This window comes from Cryptomeria japonica, chromosome 5 (assembly GCF_030272615.1).
Source record: "Cryptomeria japonica chromosome 5, Sugi_1.0, whole genome shotgun sequence".
NCBI lineage: Eukaryota > Viridiplantae > Streptophyta > Pinopsida > Cupressales > Cupressaceae > Cryptomeria > Cryptomeria japonica.
The window spans coordinates 381,291,127-381,314,757 of record NC_081409.1 but is presented as its reverse complement, the minus strand read 5'-3'; the positions used below and the strand labels follow the sequence as shown (position 1 = coordinate 381,314,757).

Genomic DNA, 23,631 nt, shown 5'->3' with positions numbered 1-23,631 from the left:
TATTTGGCCTTCCCCATCGGCACAGCGATGTGCACGATAGCAAGAGACGACATGTGGAAGTAGTGTTTACTCAAGGCCAAAAAGGAAAGGGTAACGGACGGTGACGGCGGAAAATAAAAAACCGGCAGGAAAAAAATCTAACGGCCAACGATATTTGAATCGTCTTGCATCCCTTCTAGCTCATTGCAAGCCGTTGATTATTATGGATGTCAGGTAATAAAATTGTTTCTGTACAATGAAGTGGAAAATTGAAATTGAAGAAAAGCTACGTGGCAAAATTATAACAGTAAATATTAGAAGACAAATTCGAGCATGAGCTGTCGTCAATCCGCCTCGATCGCCTATAAGTAGCCTGCCTGTTTTTCTGGATCAGTTGGCTGCCATCAAAGTGGTTTCAGCACACCGCGTTGGCCTCAGGTTTATTCCAAAGTAAGATTTGGCCGCATTTACTTTGTTTGCTCCTTCTGTTTTCTCTAGAATCTTTTATATCGGGAGAATCGAAATCTCAAATTAGGTATTTCGTAGCCTGTTTTGCCCGTAATGTCAACTAACTGATTCCATAAAAAATAGCTGCCTTCAAATCTGAGCAAGACGCAAGGCGCTTGTTGCGGAACAATAGCTGCAATTGCTTGAAAGGCTTTTGAATTATGGCTCTGAGGAAAGCTGTGAATTCTTCTCTTCTTCGACAGTCTGTTTCTTCGCCTACATTTTGCCGTACACTGACTAGCGCAGCGGACCAGGGTTTGGAGAAAGATTGCCGTCGAGAGGCAGCATCCGGATTTAAGTATGAGTCGTGGGCATTCGTGAAGTGGGCTTCGGGACTTGCCTTGGTCGGTAGTTTGGGTTTGTTACACTTCAGCGGTTGGAAAGGCGATGCTTTTGTCGCGGATTGTGCTTCAAATGAGTTTGCTGACAAACCATCGGCATCTAAAAAACGGGCAACTGGATATGTTCTTCGAGGTTTCTATTTGAAACTCACTCTTTTTTCTCAATTTATTTTGGTTTTGCCCTGTTTATCTCTGGTGATTTACTCATTTTTTTGTAAACGCACAAGGAAAAAATCCGAGAAGCCATAAATACGGAATTTTTAATCAAAATTTATTCATCAATTTCTGAATCTTTCTATGATTGGGTCTCTATAATTGGATTTAGTTTTTGCTTGGTAAATGTTGGGTGAGGTAATTGGCTGCCTTTACTAAGCTTTCTCGTGGTGTAAGCTTCAACAGCATTTTTCAATATTATCGATTTATCGAACTCTTCTTTGCGTGGTTTAAACTTGGATCGCTTTCTTTCAGGCTAAATGCAGATCAGTTATTGTTATGCAAATTTCTATCACATTCTTAACAGAAAATACCGCTTTCTTAATACAGCAACCATGATTTATTTTTTTGGTAAATCTTGGGTGCTGTTGTGGGTCAATTTGCAATGCAGTCCACCTTAAGTCTTTAGAGTCTTAGATTGCAAACATTGGAAGTGGCGTTAAAATTCAGTTGCCTATGGAAGGTAATTGGCTACCTTTCCTAAGTTTTCACAAGGGAAAACAAATCATTGAGATGAGAAGAAATGCCTGTGGATTATCTTACTTTTATATGGAGAAAAATAAAAATGTCAATGAGATGAGATGCGTTGAAGTGCGATGCATCTTTCAGGTCAAACTGATAGGTGCTCTTTTAGAGCAGTGTTTATATGGGCAATTAGTTTTACAGGAAATTGTCCAAACTTTGTTTGATAATGATTGTCTTGGTTTAAACTTCTATATGGTAGGTGATGATTGTTTGTTTCTAGTTTCATTATACAGTGTGCAGATAAACAGTATCTTTTTCTCAAAGCATGGCATGTTTAGTCATATCTTCTCGCAAATTTGTATCTGTCAAGAACTCCTTAATTTGAGTCACAGGGATTTTTTTTTACAATTTGTTTTAGTTATCATTTTGCTTGATAAGTTTTGGGTGAAGTTGCTGGTACCGTTGAACACAGTGCGGTGCAAGTTTTGGACTGCATTGTTTTTTGGGTCAAAGCATGGACCATATTCTTAGTTTTTTTAAACTTGATGTTAATGTACCTCAGTAATCCTGGGCCACACTTGAATGTACCCCATCTTCATCCCACAAATTTTGTACGATAGGCTTGGACTGTATAATAATTTAATTTTAAACCTGGGTCATAACCAAATTCATTCTATCACAAACATAGGTATGTTGCATCATCCTGGAGTTGGGCTTTATGCCAACCTGCCCTTGAAAGTATTATTGTTATTATCGCTTGTTCTTTGGAACATGTGGAAAAATGAGATAATAAAAGAAAAACCATGTCCATAGGATCAAAACCACATCAGCCTATTCAGTTTCCAATTTTTAGCCACATGGTCTAGCATTTGAAAACCAGATAATGCCAGGTAGACTGTAAAGTGGTACTGAACATCCCAATAGAGTGCATGCAAGTTTGATCAAAGTGGCGAGCAATTGTAATGTCCCCTTTTTGTGAATGCCCTAATTCACAATTGCCAAGCAAAATAAGAAATAAGAGACGGTTAGTGATATCATTTACCTGATTGACATCTTGCAAATATGTTACGAAGTCATTTGAAATATACTTCATAAAATAGACATTCCTTATTAAGAACATTAATTTAAATCAAAAGCATATACCTTTCCTACTAGGTTTTAAACATTAACCTAGTCATAAGATATCTCTAATCTATTGGGGGAATTCAACCATAGGGAAGCTAGGATAAGGTGACTTGATAGGGTGCCCAAGAGATTGCTACCCTAGGCCCAAGAGCGGGCCTCATGTGGCCCTTGCCATCCATATGAGGTGATGTACCTAGTGAGGTGTCCTATAACTGTTTCCCCTTCATCATGCCATCCTGTTCCATTCCCTATGATTGGACTCCTTAGTCTATTGATCCATCATGATAGGGGGTTTAGGTGCATTTACAATAGGGTGCCCTGAAAGTCCTTCCTTTTCAAGCCAAAGGGTGGTACTCCTTGTACCCCCTTGGCCTCATGGGACCACCAGTCAACCACCATGAGGTGGCATACATAGAAGAGGACCTCATTGCTGTTTCGCCTCCTTGTAATCCCTTACTACCCCTATCATGGCTGATTATAGCATATAGCAAACATATAAAGAATTTCACATTATGGCTTATATTCTATATATACAAGAAATCATATAATAACATCATATTCCTAGGCTGTATACAAAGTGTTCATTAGTGAGCAATTATAATTAAGATTTATTATGCTATATATATCACAAGAATTCCATACCAAATCACAGTTATAATGTCTCCTCTTCGATGCTGGAATGATCTTTTATATCCCTCTTTCTGTGGTGGAGAGTCATGATCTTTCCCATGGTTGTGTTGGTTGTGGAGAGACGCCTTCTTTATGGTTGACTGCTGCCTCTTCATGATTCACCCTTGTTTAGAGATGCCTTGCTTCATTTTATCTGAACCGTTCACTTTTAATCTTCATTAACCAACCAATAGTTACGAATGAGATCACTGCACCATAAGGAAGGAGGATTGATCCTTTAAAATTGATGCTGTTTAATATCTAGTAAGTCCAACTACATGAGATAGGCGATTTAAAGCATGTTATTTGATCTATGAAATTGTGAAGGTGACAATTTCATATATAGGTTTGCTATTTATTTGATGTCAGATCGGGGGCATGACAGTCTAGCCTTCCCAAGATTGCTTGTCCTCAAGTAATTTTAGATTTGGATGATAGAATATCTTAGCTCCTTCCTATGTTGCATCTTCTATAGGTAGACCCTTCCGTTTGACTAGGTACTCCTCAATGGTTTTATTCTTTATTCTTTTCGCTTGCATATCAAGGATGGTCTTTGGTTCCAAAATCAACTTGCCTTCATCATCCAAGGGTGGCAACTCTAGAAATGGGGTAATATGTTGCCCTAATATGTTTTTGAGGAGAGATACGTGGAACACATCGTGAATCCTGCTATTCATGGGTAGCTCAAACTTGTAGGCAATTTCTCCTATTTTCCTCAAAATTTTGTATGGCCCATAAAACCTAGGTTGTAGTTTCTTAGCCCCACTCTTTTTGATGGATGACTGCTTATATGGTTGCAATCTCAAAAAGATTAAGGCAATTTCTCCTATTTTCCTCAAAATTTTGTATGGCCCATAAAACCTAGGTGGTAGTTTCTTAGCCCCACTCTTTTTGATGGATGACTGCTTATATGGTTGCAATCTCAAAAAGATTAAGTCCTCGATTTTGAATGTTTGTTTGGTTCTTTTCCTATCCGCATGCACTTTTTGCTGGTTTTGTGCTTCATGTAGGTTGTCCTTAAGTGTATTCATGTAATCCACATTCTGTTGTATAAAGTCTCTAGCTTCCAACATACGACTCTCTAAGTGGATCATATCTCCAAAAGATGTTGCTGTGTATCTGTATAATGCTTGGAAGGGACTCATTCCTATAGACATATGGTGGGTGGTGTTGTAGCAATACTCTCCCAAATGTAGCCATTTAGCCCATGCATTATGTTGCCTGGTGACATTGTTCCTTAAATACCCCTCCAACCATTTATTGACAATCTCCCTTTGCCCATCTGTTTGCGGATGATAATTGGTATTGGGGGTTAGTTCTATTCCGGCTAATTTGAATATCTCTTGCCAAAATAAGCTAAGGAAATGGCTGTCTCTGTTGGCATTATGTGAACCGGTATGAGGACATAATGACATTGTATGTTGTCATTGATGTCAATATGCTGAAGAGGTGAGAACCGGCATATGAGAGAACCGACATAACACTGTGAACCGACATTTGTGCCAAAGTGAAGCGGTGTGCTTGTTCAAGGTGAACCGGCATATGGTGAACCGACATTTGTGCCAAAGTGAAGCGGCGTGCTTGTTCAAGGTGAACCGGCATATGGTTATGGGAACCGACACATGGAAGCGTTGTCTGACTACCGGTTGGTAGTCTCAACTTCAGGGTTTTCGGTTGAAGTGCTTCAAGCATGTGTGGCTCAACCGATGACATTGTGTGATAAGTTAGCATTGTAACGAAGAACAGATCATGTTGCCATGTCAGCCTTGTGCGCATGAAGGATCTTGCATGAAGGAGATTGTTCCTATCTACCTCGGGAATGTGCGAAGACTGTAAAACGGTGATAACGTGTAATGGGTTATCAGCCGCCATGAAATCGGTGAAAATGGACAAGGGAGAATGTCTTGAGATTGGATCAAGACTGTTGCAATTAATGGAGTGTTCTCAACGGTCAGGATTGAACCGTTTGAATTCCTTAACCTAACAGGTTTAGGGTTTATGCTATCGACCTATCTGTCTTCCTGTAAGGTCGATGTTGTGTCTCTTTCTGAGTTTGCTGGCAAAAGTTGTGTGTGTGTATCCAAGAGAAGGGATACGTGATTCTTGCCAGACCAAAAGGAGAGAAGTGATACCTGCAGAGTGTAGTGCAGAAGGTGAAGAGGAGCTTAAGCGGATCTGCATTGGCATTGAGTGCTGTTACCAGATCATTGTAATACTTGTTGATCTCTAATCACCTTAACAGTTGGAAAATCCCTTAATAGGGTAGCCTTAACGGGCTTGCTGTAAATCCTTTAACAGGGTAATTCAAAGCTATTGTGTTCGGAATCCTTTAGCTATTGAGTTCTTGAAATCCTCTAACAAGGTAACCTTTAACAGGGTTTAACCCTTAACCGGGTATTCTAGCCATCCCTTAACCGGGTGATCCCTAACAGGATCGGTTCCTAGCAGAACCTATTGTAATGTCTCTAACCGAACAAGGCTCTTAACAGAGCAGACTTCTAAAGAGTTCAAAAACAGCTTGTGGGTATTCATCCCCACCGTGGTTTTTCCCAGTTGGGTTTCCACGTGAAAAATATGTGTGTCATGTGTGATGCTTTTATCTTGTGATGCTTTCCTATTGTCTGTCAAGCATATGATGGTTCTATGTTTTATGCCTGTCAATAAAACATGTTGAACTAGCTGTTATTATGATCTGATGATAGATTACCTGTTTATGCATAAGGGTGAAATGGTAGTGTAGTCTTGAGTTGAGTGAAAAGCTAAGTGAGTAACCGGTTAATGCTTGTCTCAGTCATTCTTAGCTTTACCGGTTGTACTCTGTTTCAAACCGGTGTCACTGTTTGCCAGTCATTTGAAGTGTTTGCTGTCAAATAGGACTGTATTTTTGTTTGTACTGATTCACCACCCCCCCCTCCCCCCCTTCTCTCAGTACCGGGTTAATACTATCTGTTCATCATTGAGTTATCAGTCTCGACCACTTACAATATTTTGAGGTAGGCCATGCAATCTTAAGACTTCTTTAAAGAAAATTTCGGCCACTTGAGGGGCTCTAAAATTCGTTGATATGGCCATGAAATGTGCATATTTGGTTAGACTGTCTACCACCACATAGATGTAGTCTTTACCTTGTACCTTGGATAGTCCTATTATGAAGTCCATAGAAATGCTTTCCCACTTTTTATTGAGTATGGGCAAGGGTTGAAGAAGACCGGCTGGGAATGCATGTTCTTCTTTATTTCTTTGGCACACCATTCACTCCCTAGTATGTTTTAGTACATCTCCTTTGAGGCCTTTTCATGAGTCTTTTCCTGATTTGTTTGTAAGTCTTATAATATCCTTGATGCTCGGATAATGGATCCCTAGCATGTTTTAGTACATCTTCTTTGAGGCCTTTTCATGAGAATCTTTCTCTGATTTGTTTGTAAGTTTTATAGCATCCTTGATGCCCGGATAATGGATTGTTGTGATAGGTTTTCAAAATTTCTTTCTTTAGTTTTGACCTGGAGTGATGTATATCTTATCTTTGTAAAGGATGAGGTCATCAATGATTCAGTATCTCTTATCTTGTGCCTTCCCTTCTATTATTTTACTTGAGAATGTGTCCTTAGCATATTATGTGATTAAGGATGTTTTCCATTCCATGGATATTGTTGTCATGGAGCCAAGTGGGATCTTCGTGATAGGGCATTGGCTAACACATTGTTTTTGCCCTTCATGTACTCGATGTCGAAATCATATGCTTGCAACTTGCTTACCATTTTTATTGCCTATCATTCAAGTCATTTTGGTTGAGAAAGAACCTCAAACTATTATGATAAGTCTTCAATACAAATCACCCACATATGGGGTATTGTCTGAACTTTGCTAAGGCATGCATGATTGCTAACATTTCTTTGTCGTAAACGGAATAGGTTCTCTTTGATTCTTTGAGTTTTCTACTTTCAAAGGCTATGGGGTGTTTGTATTGCATTAACACTGCCCCAATGCCTTCTCTCGAAGCATCACGATATAATTCAAAGGGTGAAGAGAAGTTTGGTACTGCCAAAATGGTGCAGGAACTCATTACTTCTTTAAGTCTTTCAAAGGTTGCTAGTGCTTCTTCGCTCCAAGAAAATGCCCCTTTCTTTGTTAAGTCGGTTTGGGGGGCAGTCAATTTTGAGAAATCTTGGACAAATCTCTAATAAAAGCTGCAATGTCCCAAGAAACCCCAGAGATGGGACAAAGTTCTTGGTTTTGGCCAACTCCTTATGGCCTCAATCTTCTCCTCATCCACACTAACTCCTTGAGCACTGATTTTGTGCCCTAGGTACAAAATTTCCTATATTCCAACTTTGCACTTGGATAATTTGGCAAATAGTGAATGTTGCTCAAGTAGTCCCAACACTTCGTCTGTGTATCAGATGCTCTTCCCAACTTTTACTATGAATTAGGATATCATCAAAGAAGATTGATAGGAGTTTCCTTAGCTGCCCCTTGAAGATATGGTTCATACAAGACTGGAAAGTGGCTGGGGTGTTTGTTAGTCCAAAGAGTAGGACAAGAAATTCAAAATGACCATAATGACACCTAAAGGCTGTTGTGGGTATATCTTCCTTCTTAGTCTAATATGGTGATACCTTGATCGTGAGTCATTTTTTGAGAAGTAGACTACACCATTAAGTTCATCAATTAGCTCATTGACTCAGGGAATGGGGTATTGGTTTTTTATTGTCTTTTTATTTAGTGCCTTGTAATCAATGCACATTGCCATTCTTCTTTTTTGAAATTACAACAAAAGAGGCAAAGGGACTAGAGCTTGGTTGGATATGCCCCATTTCTAACAATTCTTTTATTGCCTTTTCAATTTCCTCTTTGTATTTACGAGGATGGTGGTAGGGAGTGTTAACAACGGGTTTTGCCCCTTCCTCAAACCCAATAGAATGTTCAAAGCCTCTCTTTGGTGGGAGTCTAGGGGGAATGTTACTAAAAAATCTTCTTATGTTTGTTTAATAGTGGTTGGATGTCAACATGAATTGATTTTCCTTTTAAAGAGGATTTGTCTAGGATCAAACTTTGGGCAACCCATTCTACTTGTTCATGCTTAAGGATTTTCTCCATCTTTTTAAAAGAGACTACCCTTGGAGACCTATTGAATAGCCCTTGTAAAAGAACATTTTTATTGTTATGTTCAAAACCTCCAATTTTGGGAAGTCTAGGTGTAGCAGCCCAAGGAGTGTAGCCATGGGGTATTGTTGTGACGTATTCACACATCGCCCCATTGCAAATGGGGACCCCTACTTTTTTGCTTTCTAGGTGTTTAGGGTTTGTCTATTAGCCTTTGCATTTTGAGTGTCGCTAGGGGATCGATAGGATTGTAGGCTTTGCTTGAGCTAGGGGAGTCAGCAGGTGCTCCAGGTTAGGGTTTCTTTGAGAGTCTTCCTTAGGGCCTGGTTTTGCTCTTGTTGCTAATTGTGTCTTGGTTTGTGAGTGGGTATCATTCTTGAAGGTCCGAGCTAGGTCAAGTTGGTGAGTGATGAAGTTTGGAATGTCATCCTGATCTTCAAATGCCCTGAAATTTGGCTAAGTCTGGAATGTCCTGATCCTGAAATTTGACTAAGTCTGGGAAACTGAAGAATCCTCCAAAAACTAGATTTTGCAATATAACTCTTGGAGGTCCGAAACCACTCTCAAACATCCTGGAAGTATATATGGAATATAACTTAAAGTATAAGAAAGCACTTATACTTAAATGTTATATTCCATAAAATGATCCTGATGGAGAGTCCAAAATGTCAAATTTCGCTCCTGACCCTTCCAAAGGGTCCAAAGCGAATTTCGCTCCTGACCCTTCCAAAGGGTCCAGAGCGAAATTCTCCATAAGACATTCTACTTTGACCAAAACCTAGAACTAACGCATTCCTAGGCTTGAATGAAGGTAAAAACGCTTGTTTGAATGAAGAAATGTGAAAATGAAGTTAGGATCTTGACCAAGAATAGGGATTTCGCTCCTGACCCTTCCAAAGGGTCCAGAGCGAAAACCCTTGAAGACCTCAAATTCTCATTTATCAAGGCCAAATTTCTAGTTCCTAAGGCATGTTTGAAGGTATTTTGGAATGTTCTAGCCTTGTTAAGATTGAAATGTGAAGGATTTTGGCCAAGATTAGGAATTTCGCTCCTGACCCTTCCAAAGGGTCTAGAGCGAAATTCTTGAAAACTCTCATTTTTCCCTTGGCTAAAGTTAGGATCTTGATGGAGATGCGTGAAGAAGGATCTATGTTTGCCTCTCAAAGAGAATTGGAGTTGAAAAGGTCAAGAATCAAGCCCAAAACATGATTTTCGCTCTTGACCCTTTCAAAGGGTCCAGAGCGAAAATCTTGGTAGCTCTCATTTCCTTCCCAATTTTGGCTAACTGTTGGTTTCCAGGGCATGTTGGGGGATGAATTGGTATGTTCTTGCCTTGAGATGGAGTTGATTGATTTTGAAGAACAAGATTTTGGCCTAAAGGAGAATTTCTCTCCTGACCCTTCCAAAGGGTCTAGAGCGAAATTCATCATAAACTTCATTTGCTACCTTGTTTGACCTTGAAACCTTCTTCCTTAGGTGGAAAATGATCTAAGTTTGCTTCTTGAAGTGGTTTGAAGTTTGAAAAGTGAGTAATCTAGCCTAGAATGAGATTTTCGCTCCTGACCCTTCCAAAGGGTCCAGAGCGAAAATCTTCCTAAAGCTCATTTCCTCCCTAGTTTGACCAAATTTTGATTTGCAGAGCATCTTGAAAGGAAGGATGGACGTGTTTGGACTTTGGAAATGTGTGAGAGCTTTGAAAAAATGAAGGATTCTAGCCAAGAAGGTGAATTTCGCTCCTGACCCTTCCAAAGGGTCCAGAGCGAAATTCCTTGCAAGCCTATTCTTTTGACCTTGTTTTGGCTTAAGACCTTATCCCTTGGGTGAAGAATGATGTCTAGTTGTCTTCTAGAGTGGATTGGAGTTGAAGAAATGGAGAATCAAGCCAAGAATGAGATTTTCGCTCTTGACCCTTCCAAAGGGTCCAGAGCGAAAATCCTCCTAGACCTCATTTCCTTCCCTATTTGACCAAATTATGATGTCCAAAGCATGTTGAAAGGGAAAATGGACATGATCTTGCCTTTGAGAGTGTTTGATAGCATTGAGGAATGAGGGTTTTAGCCAAGAAAGGAATTTTCGCTCCCGACCCTTCCAAAGGGTCCAGGGCGAAATTCCTTACAAGCCTACTTTTTGACCTTTCTTAGGCTTAAACCCTTGTTCCTAGGGCGAAGAGAGATGAGATTTTAACTTGCAATGAAGTTTCAAGTTGAAAGAATGATGATTTTTGGTCAAGAATGAGATTTTTGCTCCTGACCCTTCCAAAGGGTCCGGAGTGAATTTTCTCAAAACTTATCTTTTCCCTCAAATTTATGCCAAGTCTAGTGTGGGTCAAGATTAGAGGTGTCTTTAGGCATGTCCTTGAATGGTCAATAATTATCAAGTTTGAAGGAATTGAGCCAAATGATGAAAATCGCTCCTGACCCTTCCAAAGGGTCCAGGGCGAAAATTCTTCAACCACCTATTTCCCCTTGCAAAATCATGTCAAACTTGGGTTGGATGTGAGAGGAGAAGTGTTTTCTAGCCTTTTGAGGTGAATTCAACTTGAAATGATGGAGGAATAAGCCTAAATTAAGAAATTCGCTCCTGACCCTTCCAAAGGGTCTAGAGCGAATTTTCTCTAAATCACTTTTTTTTCCCAATTTCGTTTTAGGCCAAGTGCTGACTAGGGCGAGTTTTGATGGGAGAGGTCCTCAGGAATGACTTTGACTTAGCAATGATTATCAAACTTGAAGGAATTGAGCCAAAAAGTGATTTTCGCTCCTGATCCTTCCAAAGGGTCTAGAGCGAAAATCTTAAAACCACCTATTTTCCTTGCAAGTCTAGTCAAACGTTAGGTTTTCATGGCTTGGATGGGTGCGAGGAGACATGTTCTTGCCTTTTGAAGTTAATTGGTGTTGAAAAATGATGGAAATTAGCCCAAACCAAGGATTTCGCTCCTGACCCTTCCAAAGGGTCCAGAGCGAAAATCTTAGGATCACCTACTTTCTTTGCAAGACAAGTCAAAATTTTGATTTTTATGGCCTAGTTAGGAGTGAGGCAATGTGTCGTTAGTCTTGGAGGTGAATTCAAGTTGAAATGATGAGGAATGAGCCTAAAACAAGATTTTCGCTCTCGACCCTTCCAAAGGGTCCAGAGTGAAAATCCTAAAACCCATCATTTTCTCCAAAATTTGTGCCAAGCTAAGCCTAGACCTAGGTAAGATAAGCCTTAAGATTTCCCTTGAATGGATTTTGGTCACCAAAAATGTAGATTTTGAGCTAAACCAAGGATTTCGCTCCTGACCCTTCCAAAGGGTCCAGAGCGAAATCCTAGATAAGGGTCCAGAGCGAAATCCTAGATAGGTCCTGTCCCTGGCCATGATTTTGAGCGAATTTTCCCTTTTAGGCCTTCCGGGGATCAAGCAAATGTTGTCAAGTTGAAAGATAGATCCAATTGGAGACAGAGTGAGAAGAATGAAATTGAGTGAGGGAAGACGAGCTAGGAATGAATTTCGCTCCTGACCCTTCCAAAGGGTCCAGAGCGAAATTCTTCAAATCAACTATTTTTCTCTTGTGTGAGGCCAAGACTTTGATTCTTAGGGCGTGGTTGAGGATGGAAGGATGTTATTTAGCCTTGCAAGATAGATTGGAGTGAAGAAGATGAAGGATCAAGCTTAAAACTTGAATTTCGCTCTTGACCCTTCCAAAGGGTCCAGAGTGAAAAACACTAAAACCATCATTTTCTTCAAATTTTGTGCTAAGTCAAGCTTGGACTAGGGTGAGAAAAACTGTTTGGAATGCCTTGGAAAGATGTTTGACCTTCAAAAGTGTGAATTTTGAGCTAAAATGAGAATTCCGCTCCTGACCCTTCCAAAGGGTCCAGAGCGAAATTCTGGATAGGTCTTGTCCCTGGGGAGAACCTTGAGCAAACTTCATTTTGATATCTTCTTGTTGATGATTTAAGGTGTAAAATACTATGTTGAAATGAATTTATTATGTCCTTAATCATCTTTTGATTTGTTTTTGCAGATGAAAGAAGATCAAGCCAAGACAAGGATGACCTTCTCCAGTCCAGCATCAACAAGGACGGCCTTCTCCAGTCCAGCATCAACAAGGACGACCTTCTCCAGTCCAGCATCATCAGGGATAACCTCTTCCAGTCCAACATTTGAAGGAAAGGTACACCATCCATCCTGCACATCAAAGACAAAGGAGGTTAAAGCAAGGGTTCATTGAAGAAGCAGACAGTTCTAGAAGAGTTAATTAAAGTTAGCTTCTTAGCATCATCAAATTGAACATCAACCAAGTTGCAAGTGTCAGACAAGGTCGCGTCTCAGTCATCACTCCTCCAGTCGGGTTGGTCCACCTCAGCGTGTCCAGATTCAATGTACCTGACTCATCAAAGATGGCAGAAACTTCGATGTACCTACCTCGGTTATCCATTGGTCGAATATTCCAGAGAAGACATGTGTCCAAATAATGCAATTATTTCATTGGCGAGAATTGAGTTGTTGTAACAAACCATAATTAGGGTTTTCATTGTAAAATCTTGGCCATTGAACTTAAGATGTTTGACCTTCAAAAGTGTGAATTTTGAGCTAAAATGAGAATTCCGCTCCTGACCCTTCCAAAGGGTCCAGAGCGAAATTCTGGATAGGTCCTGTCCCTAGGGAGAACCTTGAGCAAACTTCATTTTGATATCTTCTTGTTGATGATTTAAGGTGTAAAATACTATGTTGAAATGAATTTATTATGTCCTTAATCATCTTTTGATTTGTTTTTGCAGATGAAAGAAGATCAAGCCAAGACAAGGATGACCTTCTCCAGTCCAGCATCAACAAGGACGGCCTTCTCCAGTCCAGCATCAACAAGGACGACCTTCTCCAGTCCAACATCATCAGGGATGACCTCTTCTAGTCCAACATTTGAAGGAAAGGTACACCATCCATCCTGCACATCAAAGACAAAGGAGGTTAAAGCAAGGGTTCATTGAAGAAGCAGACAGTTCCAGAAGAGTTAATTAAAGTTAGCTTCTTAGCATCATCAAATTGAACATCAACCAAGTTGCAAGTGTCAGACAAGGTCGCGTCTCAGTCATCACTCCTCCAGTCGGGTTGGTCCACCTCAGCGTGTCCAGATTCAATGTACCTGACTCATCAAAGATGGCAGAAACTTCGATGTACCTACCTCGGTTATCCATTGGTCGAATATTCCAGAGAAGACATGTGTCCAAATAATGCAATTATTTCATTGGCGAGAATTGAGTTGTTGTAACAAACCATAATTAGGGTTTTCATTGTAAAATCTTGGCCATTGAACTTAAGTTGATCTGAGCCATTGAATTGTATTGAGGGCACTATATAAGCCCTGGCTCCTCATTTGTAAAGGCTAATAGTTAGTCAATGGTTAGCTAATAGACAATAATTGGTCAATAGTTGATAGTCGGTGAATAGGTAGTAGAATAGCAGATAGAATAGCAATTAGACTAGACTAGGAAGAGAAGACAAGACATTGTTGCCTTAATTGTAAAGACTTCTTTTTCATTGAAGATATGGTGAAATATGTCGTTTCGTTGCAATATGCATGGTCTCTTGTTGAATCTTCATTTTAGATGATAGATAATTAAATTGAATGAAAGAAGTCGTTGAATGCACCTGTGTGGAATTCGTCTAATCCATACCACTAGCCTCTTACTGATTGTAAGTGCGCCCTGCGTGGTCAACTGCCATAAAATGAGCTTAATCTCAAGTTGTTACATGTCTATTGCTCATGCATTAACTTGAATGATGATCAGTATCTGATGGTGTCCGATTTGAATATATTTGAAGCATCCCCTAGAAGATCGCACTGAGCTGGTGTTGAATTGTTCAACTTGATGGTGAGACCCAGCCCAGTAGGACTCCACCTAGTTGTTCATTAATCTTCTCGCATTCTAGGTAGTAGAGTAGACTTCCTGAACCTTGCATCTTTTGCCATTTGTTTGTCTTCCAGTTAGTTAATAGGACTTGTGATTCTAGCAAATCAGACGTTTAGGTCATTGAGTGTAAGTCCCCTTGTGATTCCATCAAATCACATCATACCATGAAGAGCTTATCCACACGTAGAGATCCTACATAACAGAACCTTGGAGTTACTCCGACTGATCCTTCAGCGAGATCTTCAGCAGTCGGGAACTTTGTATGCCCCTTAATAACACTCCGAATTCTAAAAGGATGATGTTTGTATGCTCGTGATGGAAGCCAAGGTTCCACACACTCATCTTCTTTATCGTACCTCATTCTTTTGTTTGGGTCTTCTTCTCCTTCATTTCTTATCCCTTCATTGGATATTGCTTCGATATTATGAGCTCGGCTTCTTTTCCCGCATATATGTCCTGGTTCCTAATCCTCTTTGCACTTGTAGCACAAGTTTTTCTTTGTAAGGTCCCTTCGATTGCAAAAATGTCTAGGCTTCCATATTTCCTTGCACTTAAAACACAACTTTTTCTCTTGGTTTTCATCTTGTTTACAAGTGTGCCCGTGTTCCCATTTTCTCTTGCAATCAAAACATAGGCCTTTTTTCTAAAACTCTTCTGGGTTGTCAATAGAAAGAAATGCTCTCTTGTGCTTGTCCTTCCCATAGAAGTGTTTATCTTTTGATGTCATTTTATTGGAGTGATCTTTCCCCTTTGCTTGGGCGGTATCAAGTCGAGTAGCTTTTAAGATTGCTCTTGGAGTGTGGGGGGATCCAAGGTGATTACTAGACCATGAGTGGTATCTAACAATCCCTCTATAAATGGGAAGGTGAGCCTTTCCTCAGATATTTAACTGCTAGTCTTTAGAACTCTATCACATAATTCCTCAAGGGTTCCTTCTTGCCTTATTCTTGTCAACTCTTTAAAGTATCTTTGGGGATGTTTTTGGTCAAACCTCTCAATGAATTTTTTTGAAGGCATCATATAGGTCTTTATTTTTCGATGGTGTTGGGTGATTAAATTGCGGTGCCACCAATCATGAGTGACCCCTTCTAGATGCAATATGGCAAATGTAATGGCATCTTCCTCTAAAATGGGGCTAGGTCTCTAGTTTTGGATCCATGCATGGGCTGTGATTTTTCCCGACCCATCAAAGTTAGGGATGGTCAAGTTACCTACTTTGTGTTGTAAATCTTTATTGGTTTGAATTGTTTCTTTTTTATGATTCATTGTTGCCTCGGCCCCAGAATATACCGTGAATGGAATGCTCCTCTTGACTTCAGGGTCAAACCTTGCATATGCTTGGGCAAGTTCACTTAAATCAAGATTGGGTGCATTAATCTCCCCTTCCCTTGATGTCCCTTCCCTAGTTAAGAAGGGAGGTCGAGTTGGGTTGACCATAGTGTAGTTCTATTGTCACCTTTGGATTGGCTAGGGGTGACATCTCTTTTCCGGGTTGGGTTTAAGAGTACTTATGGTGGTGTTTATGTTTTGTAGGGCTTGGGTTATTTGTTCCATGAAGGCCCTAAATTCATGTTCCATTTGCTCATCCCTTGTGTGGTCTTGGTTGTGGTTGTTGCTTGTGGCAATTTTCTTCTTTTCCCTCTCTAGAGCTCTCAAAGCCCTTTGATGAAGTTGCGTCAATTTCTATTTGTCCCTTAGGCTGGCAGAATCATGCTCTGATACCGATTGTAATGTCCCTTTTTTGTGAATGCCCTAATTTTTGCCCTAAATCACAATTACCGAGTAAAACAAGAAATAAGATAGGGTTAGTGATATCATTTACCTGATTGAGATCCTGCAAATATGTTAGGAAATCATTTGAAACATAATTCATAAAATAGACCTTCTTTATTAGGAACATTAATTTAAATCAAAAGCATAGATCTTTCCTACTACGTTTGAAACACTAACCTAGTCATAAGATATCTCTAATCTATTGGGGAAATCCAACAATAGGGAAGCTAGGATAAGGTGACTTGATAGGGTGCCCAAGAGATCCTCTACCCTAGGCCCAAGAGCAGATATACCATCCCTCTTAGCCTCATGTGGCCCTTGGCGTCCATATGAGGTGGCGTATCTAGTGAGGTGTCCTATAACCGTTTCCCCTTCATCATGGCTTCCTATTCTATTCCCTATGCTTGGAATCCTTAGTCTATTGATCCATCATGGTGTCCCGAAAGTCCTTCCCTTCCAAGCCCAAGGGTGGTACTCCTCATACCCACTTGGTCTCATGGAACCACCGGTCAACCACCACGAGGTGGCATACTTAGAAGAGGACCTTATCACTGTTTCCCCTCCTTGTAATCCCTTACTACACCTATCATGGTTGATTGTAGCATATAACAAACATATAAAGAATTTCACATTATGGCTCATGTTCTATATATACAAGAAATGATATAATAACATCATATTCCTAGACTGTATACACATTGTTCATAAGTGAGCAATTATAATTAAGATTCATTATGCTATATATATCACAAGAATTCCATATTAAATCACAGTTATAATATCAAACTGCTGTATGCCTGAAACTGGTTAATTTATATCAGACCTGATTCTTCGATGTCTCCTCTTTGATGCTGGAATGATCTTTTATAACCCTCTTTCTATGGTGGATAGTCATGGTTGTGTTGGTTGTGGAGAGTGTTATCACTGTTTTGAAAATTGGGTATTCTTGTCCCATAATCGGCTAATATCTGCAAAGATGTGTTTGACATAACCTTGTTGCCTCTGTGTTTTTTGGATCAAAGAGGGTTTAAGGTTTTTGAAAGATTTAACCCTTCCTATGTTTTGAAAACCCTTGCATTCTATTTCTGCATTACTTTTTCCACTTAAGTGGAAGGGTCGCTCCGTCATGAAAATGTCCCCCCCTTTAGGTTTTCCCTAGGCGGTCTTTTAAATATTTTCAATTTTTACGCCTTTACCTATGTCTTGTTTTAATCTTTGTCGGGCTTCTTAACTATTGTGCAAGTCAAGGTTGATCCTGTAGTGTGGGTTGTTTCGCTGGGCGAAGATGCCTGCAGTTTAGCGTTCGCGAAGTGGCGAAAGGGGTAAGCGGGCCCGGCCAAAGGATTTGTTCGTCAGGTAAAAGGAATGCATCTTGTATTGGATCCAACGGCTTGCGTTGCTTCGCTAGCCCAAGATACATGTGATTTACCATTTGCGAAATAGCGAAAGAGTTGGCGGGTCTCAGAGGTAAGCGGTTCCTTTGGTTAAAGGACGATCGGTGTGGAGTTGATCCAATGGTTCGCGTAGATTCGCAACCAAAAGATGTCCATGTTTTACCTTTCGCGAAGTAGCGAAAAGGTGGAGGGCCCGGGCAGGGTGGTCACGAAAAGGTTAACAGGCGAGCAGTTTCCAACTATCTAACGATTGTCGTTGCTTCGCGAAGAAGAGTTGCCTGAGGTTTAGTGTTTGCGAAATAGTGAAAGGGTTGGTGGGTCCGAAAGATAGGCAAGTCACGATTTTAAAGACCGATCAACTTGGAGTTGATCGGACGGCCCGCGTGGATTCGCAGCCCCAAATCAAACGGAGTTTACTATTTGCGAAATAGTGAAATGACATGGTAGTTACACGGTGGATGACATGGCAGGACAGGTGGGTCGCTTGGTTGAGGGAAATGATGACTTGTCAGATGCACGTGGCTCCAAAGGATTGTTTGGGGCCCGCTTTGATTTAACTGACGATAGTGTTGAAACCCATGGTGAAGTAGAACACGTGGCGGTCCTAGAATGGAGCTCACTGGAGTTCTTGAGTGAATAGGACACTGACACGTAAGATTCATTTGCCGGTGATGAAACAAAGCACGTGGTTTCCAAGCCAAGGGCCCACTTTAAAGGTTTGAGTCCGTTAAATGGTGTACATCTCGAGGTGGATCCAACGATGGGCGTTGTTTCGCAGCCCGAAGATGCCGGGTGGTTAGTTTTCGCGAAGCGACGAAGACCGCTAGCAGTGATGGTGGTGCGCGGTTAGCAAAAAAGATTGGCGGTCACCGTAAGCGGTAAAGATCGAGCAAGTGGAAAATGATCGGATGACTAGCGTTGTTTCACGCGATTGAAGTGCACAAGGTTTAGTGTTCGCGAAGTAGCGAAAAGAAGGTGGGGCCTGTTACTAATGCAGAAGGACCGGAAGAGTAAAGGCAGTGCAAGTTTCCAAGGATCCGACGAACGTCGTTGCTTCGCGAAGGAAAAGTGCGGGGGTTTTAAACTCCGCAAAATGGCGAAACAACGAAATAGTGAAATACTCAGAAAACTTGTGATCCGTTGGAGCCTGTTTTTGAATTTGATTTGCGAATTCAATTTTGAGTTGATGGCCGAAGCATGCGGGATTAATGTCTCAATTCAATACTGAGTTGCCGTATTAAGGTCCACATCAATTGAATATTGGCACCATTTCGACGAGTTTGTTGTAGAGGAGCTGGTGCAAAGCGAATTTCTTCAGGAGACTAACAGGTTTTTGTGTCTTGCTTGCTAATTACAGTTTGAAAATCGGTTCTTTATTGTGTGCTTGCCTTGTCAGAGTTTTGTTTGAATCTCAATTGATATAATTGCATTAACGGGATGGCACCAAGAAGGGAGTTCACAGGGAAGGTAAATTATCAAGATAGGAATATATGTGATGACTTCCTAGAACAATAGACCATGTCCTCAAATGCTGCGGCCAAAATCAAAGAATTAGTTCCTAAAGCCCCCCGTCTAAGGATTGGAGACGGTTTATATGACAAGGGTAGATGGTTAAGGGATTCACAAATAGGGATTTCAGGGCTGGGTCTTTTTAAAGTGGGATTCAGTCATAGACATGCCAGTGCCCCAATGAATAGCATGTGGGAACTAGACGTGGGGAAGCTCGTAGTCCCTGGGGTTTTTATGGATGTGGACTTGCTAACCCAGATTGCACACAATTATGATCCTGTTGCTAGATGTGTGAGGAATGTCAATGGAGGAGCCCTGATAGAGATCAATGATGATGAATTCAGGAATGTTTTCAAGCTCAGTGAGGCATCAAATTTATTAGAGCCTATTGATTTTGAAACATTGGCCCAGGTTTATGATGTGCAGAAAGATCACCTTAGGAGTGGCCCTTTGAAGGAGTTTTTTGTTAAAATAGGAGGGTTAACTGTAGTGGGCACTAGCACCATGGAACCCTTCTCCTTGAATTTGTTCACTTTAAGGGCCAAGGGCATGTATTGGTCACTATGTCAGATTCTTGGGGAAGATGCTGAAACAACCATGCCAATCCATTATATGTTAATGATGGCACAGATTCTGAACCCCTCTCTAGCAGTGACATTTGATTATGCACCTTACCTCACTGATGCAATTCATGCAGGGCTTGTAGGGATAGACCTTGTAGGATAGACCTTTTGGATGGTATTCTCTTCTAATGCACATATTTTTGTTCAAAGGATCTGATTATTTTGCTAAGGAAATGGATTTGATCAAAGAAAAGGAAGGTGAGGAGATGCCTGTGCAACTGTGGAGCACAATTTTGTCTTGGGACAGAGAGGATGCCAGTTATTTGAAGTAGATGCTTTGCATCTAGGCTTAGGATTCTTCTATGCCCACAGAACCCTAGGATCCCAAAGGCTCTTTTGGAGTTCCTCAGGCCTAAGGAGTTTGCTGAAGGTATTAAGATTGTTCATAATTGGGGTGATATGTATTTGTACCCTGTTTCTACAGTTTTTAGAGTTTATGGTTTCAGAGGCACTCCATATTTATTGCCTTATCAAGTCCCATTGAAAATAGGGATTGCAGAGGTCTTAAGGCAAATTGGAGGTGTGCAAGAAGCAAAGCTGACAAATAGGGGTAAAGGGACTATTTTCCCAATTATTACCATGGCCCATCAATTTGTGATCACCAAAGGTGGTTGGAAATTCTTTGATGACTTTTTTCAACTGTATAGGTTGTCTACTGCAGTAACCAGGTTTGCTGACCCTGAGGATTTTTTCAACGGTATGTTCAGGAGAAGAGCAGTATGCAAAGGTAGGCCACACCAATTTCATTTCCCTGAGGACCTAATCAGAAATGAATTCAGTTTGGATGAGCAAGAATTGAGGAAAGAAAAGTGGGTGGCATACAAAAAGGGTTTGGATTTCATTCATCAATTTGATAGTAGTTATGACCCTCTGTCTAGCTTCAACCCCGTTGAGGAAAAGATCAAATTCTTAATTCTTTACTTTGAAGATTTAATGCAAACTCTGAAAGAAAAGAGGGAGGCTGCAATAAGAGATAACCCTGACAAGGCTAAGTTAGTTCTAGCTAAGCCTATCTTTGCTAAAGCCATCCCTCCCGGTGATTATGTGATGCACAAAAAGTTAGTGTATTGATGCCAGTAACAGGTGAGCCCTCCACTTCAAGAGGGAAGAGAACAATTGAAGATGTCATTGACATCCAAGAATCCCCTAAAAGGCAGAGGGAGGGGAAAGAAGTGCAAATAGGTGAATCTCTGTACTCTCCATCTCAATCCCCTATCCATATAGGAGATGAACAGGCAGTAGCAGAACAGTTGTTGCAGTTAGGAAGCCTCAGAGAGATTGCTTACACCTATGAAGAGACACAAGAGGGAATGCCAGAAGAGCCACCTAGTGCCGAGATGAACTTAACTGAAGATGAGTTCAAAGGTAAAGAGTTAGACCTGGCTGTCAAGCAAGCTAGTGAAGAGTTCCTAGCTGACAGCAATTTTGTCACAACAGGGGCATTCATGCAATTTATATGGAAACAAAACATTGAACAATTCAAGGCAAGATGTGAAAAGAGAATGAGTGAGCAGCCTCACAAGGATACAACCTTAGTCGAGGAAGAAGTTAAACAAGAAATGATGGCTGAATTCAAAGCCATCACTCCTGAAGCAGGAAGGGAAATGGTGTCAAAGGTTGGTGTTCTACTCCTCCCTGAATGGGATATAGCAGATGCCTTGGTACTTGAAGCAGTCAGGAAAGAGACCAAGCCTATGGAGGGAGTGACATTCAGCAAAGATAATGCTGCTCTGGTCATGTGGTCCCTAAAGAGGGATGAAAGTAGAAAGGAAGGATACCTCAGGATCTAGTTTTCTAGGAGGCATGATAGTAAGAAGAGTTCAAGATATAGGGGTGGTAGAGGCTGCTAGCACAGTTTTAGAAACTGCAAAATTCAATGTAGCAGTGGCAGAAAAGGAGGCAAAGGAAAAAGCTAATCTCCAGTTGAAATTAGAAACAATCTTGAAGGCTTATAATGAGGCCAAAGAAGGAATAGCTAACCGAGATAATATCATTGCTGAATTGAAGTGTCAATTGGCAGGATAGTATCATCAAGGTGAATCCTCTACTCTAATGATAGCTTCTTCTCCTGCACAACCTCCATCCACTAGTCCCATCATCGAATTTCCCCCTTCTCCTATGCCTTCTGGTTTTCAACCAACTGAGACCATTCAGCATGAATTGGAGAAGTTAAAACAGGCTTAGGTCCTGTTTGCAAATAAATATGAGGAAAAGGTAAAAGCCACAATTTTGAGCTTTGTTGACACAATAGGGTCTTCCATGGTGCACAATAGCATGAAGAAGATTTTTGATATTTGGAATGAGATGAATGAAGACAAGGCTATTCTGGAGCCAATTTTGGATAAGTGGATGCCAAGAGAAGTGGATTTAGAACTTATGTGTGCATCCTATGATGAAGCAAGATCGGATGCTATTATTAAATCCACATGTGAGTTAGCAAAAGGTCTGACCAAGTTAGCAGAAGGAAGAACCAATGTGGAGAGGGAAGCCAACTTGTATAGGAAAGAATATACTGAGCATAAATTTGAATTGTTTCCTGGGGGTTATTGTTAACCAAAGTCAGTTAAGGACAAACAGGTATGGCTTGATGAGCTGGGAGCTAACTTGTCTCTAAGGGTGAATGGAATCATTAATATAGATGACACATCCCTATTTGTCAAGACAGTGGAAGAAATAGAAAAGATAAAGTCACATTATGGCTTTTTGAATTCAGAGGTTGATAAAGTGATAAACTCTTGGAAAAGGTTACTTAAGTTGAAGGAGAAAATTGTTGGCTACTCATGGCCTACTGATGACGTGTTCCAAGAGTGGACCAAGAAGTATGCGGTGCTAGAAGAAGGAATCCCAAAGCAATTAGAAGATGTTACAGAGGAGCAACGAACTGAAGAAGCTGTTGATACTGAAAAGGATGTGTAACTGTTTCTTGGAGGACATTGCAGTTTGTAACAAACTTTTCTTAGGAATGTCCGAAGCTTGTATGCATCCATGATGTTATAAATGGATACCAGGACTAATAGAAAGAGGGGTCACAAGAATTTTTGTAAAGAAACTCTGCAGAAATATATCTGGGTTTTTTTTAGCTATCACAGAGAATACTTTGAATCATGTAAGATTATTTTTCAAAAATGAATATAAAGATACATATCAACACTTTTCAGGCCTAAATCTGTGTTGTCTTCTGGTGTGCACTCGTTAATTTGCTGGTTTCATTTGAATAGTCTAGGGTTATTTGATTGAACATGGATTGTAAGGCAATCATATGGATGTGTTTCTAGCTTTTCTCTTCAAGGGAGAGGAATTAAATATGCATGAAATACCTCTATCAGTAAATCAATTGATTGCTCATTTTGAATTTGATGAACGGTTTTAGTTTTAAGAGGATAAAACTCATGTATATGTTAGGCATGTATGGGGTTAATTAAGGCCGAGGTGGTGAAATTTATGCGATTGTTCAGTTTTGGAATTCTAATTTGATTTGGGTGACTTTGTAGCCCGAATAAGGCACTGGTATCCAGTTGTGGTTTTCTTTCTATTTCTCTTGGAGATCAATACTGAAAATGAGTATAAGCTTTTCTATTAATGTTTCAGTTCTATTAAGGTGATGAAGTCCATAGGTTTCTAGCATTGGTTTACTATGGATCTCAAATTTTAAAAGTGTGAAAGTTTTCACAGAAGGTATACCCACCTGAACTTTGGATAAGTTCGAAGTGTAGAAGGTTTTGTTTAAAACCCTGTTATATGTTTTTCTGGAGTTCTGTTCTTCTTCGGTGTCCTCTTCATATGCAAACAGAGTTTATTGTATTCCTAACAGGGAGGAGAGAAGGGAATCAGAATTTGAGAACAACAGAGAGATGCCTTTATATGGTTGACCGCTGCCTCTTCATAATTCACCCTTGTTTAGAGACGCCTTGTTTCATCTTATCTGAACCGTTCCACTTTTAATCTTCATTAACTAACCAATAATTCTGAATGAGATCGCTGCACCATAAGGGAGGAGGATTTATCCTTTAAAACTGATGCTGTTTAATATCTAGCAAG

The 23,631-nt window shown here is 40.4% G+C and overlaps 1 protein-coding gene across 1 annotated transcript in view; it reads left to right on the top strand.

The window, feature by feature from the left end:
• The first annotated feature begins 273 nt into the window (after positions 1–273).
• Positions 274–23,631, top strand: part of LOC131060463 (calcium uptake protein, mitochondrial) — a 74,012-nt gene continuing 50,654 nt past the window's right edge. Inside the window, exons 1-2 of the mRNA XM_057993696.2 lie at positions 274–429; positions 571–960. Coding sequence (XP_057849679.1) covers positions 648–960 — 313 coding nt within the window. The 5' untranslated portion in view covers positions 274–429; positions 571–647. The remainder of the gene's footprint in view (positions 430–570; positions 961–23,631) is intronic.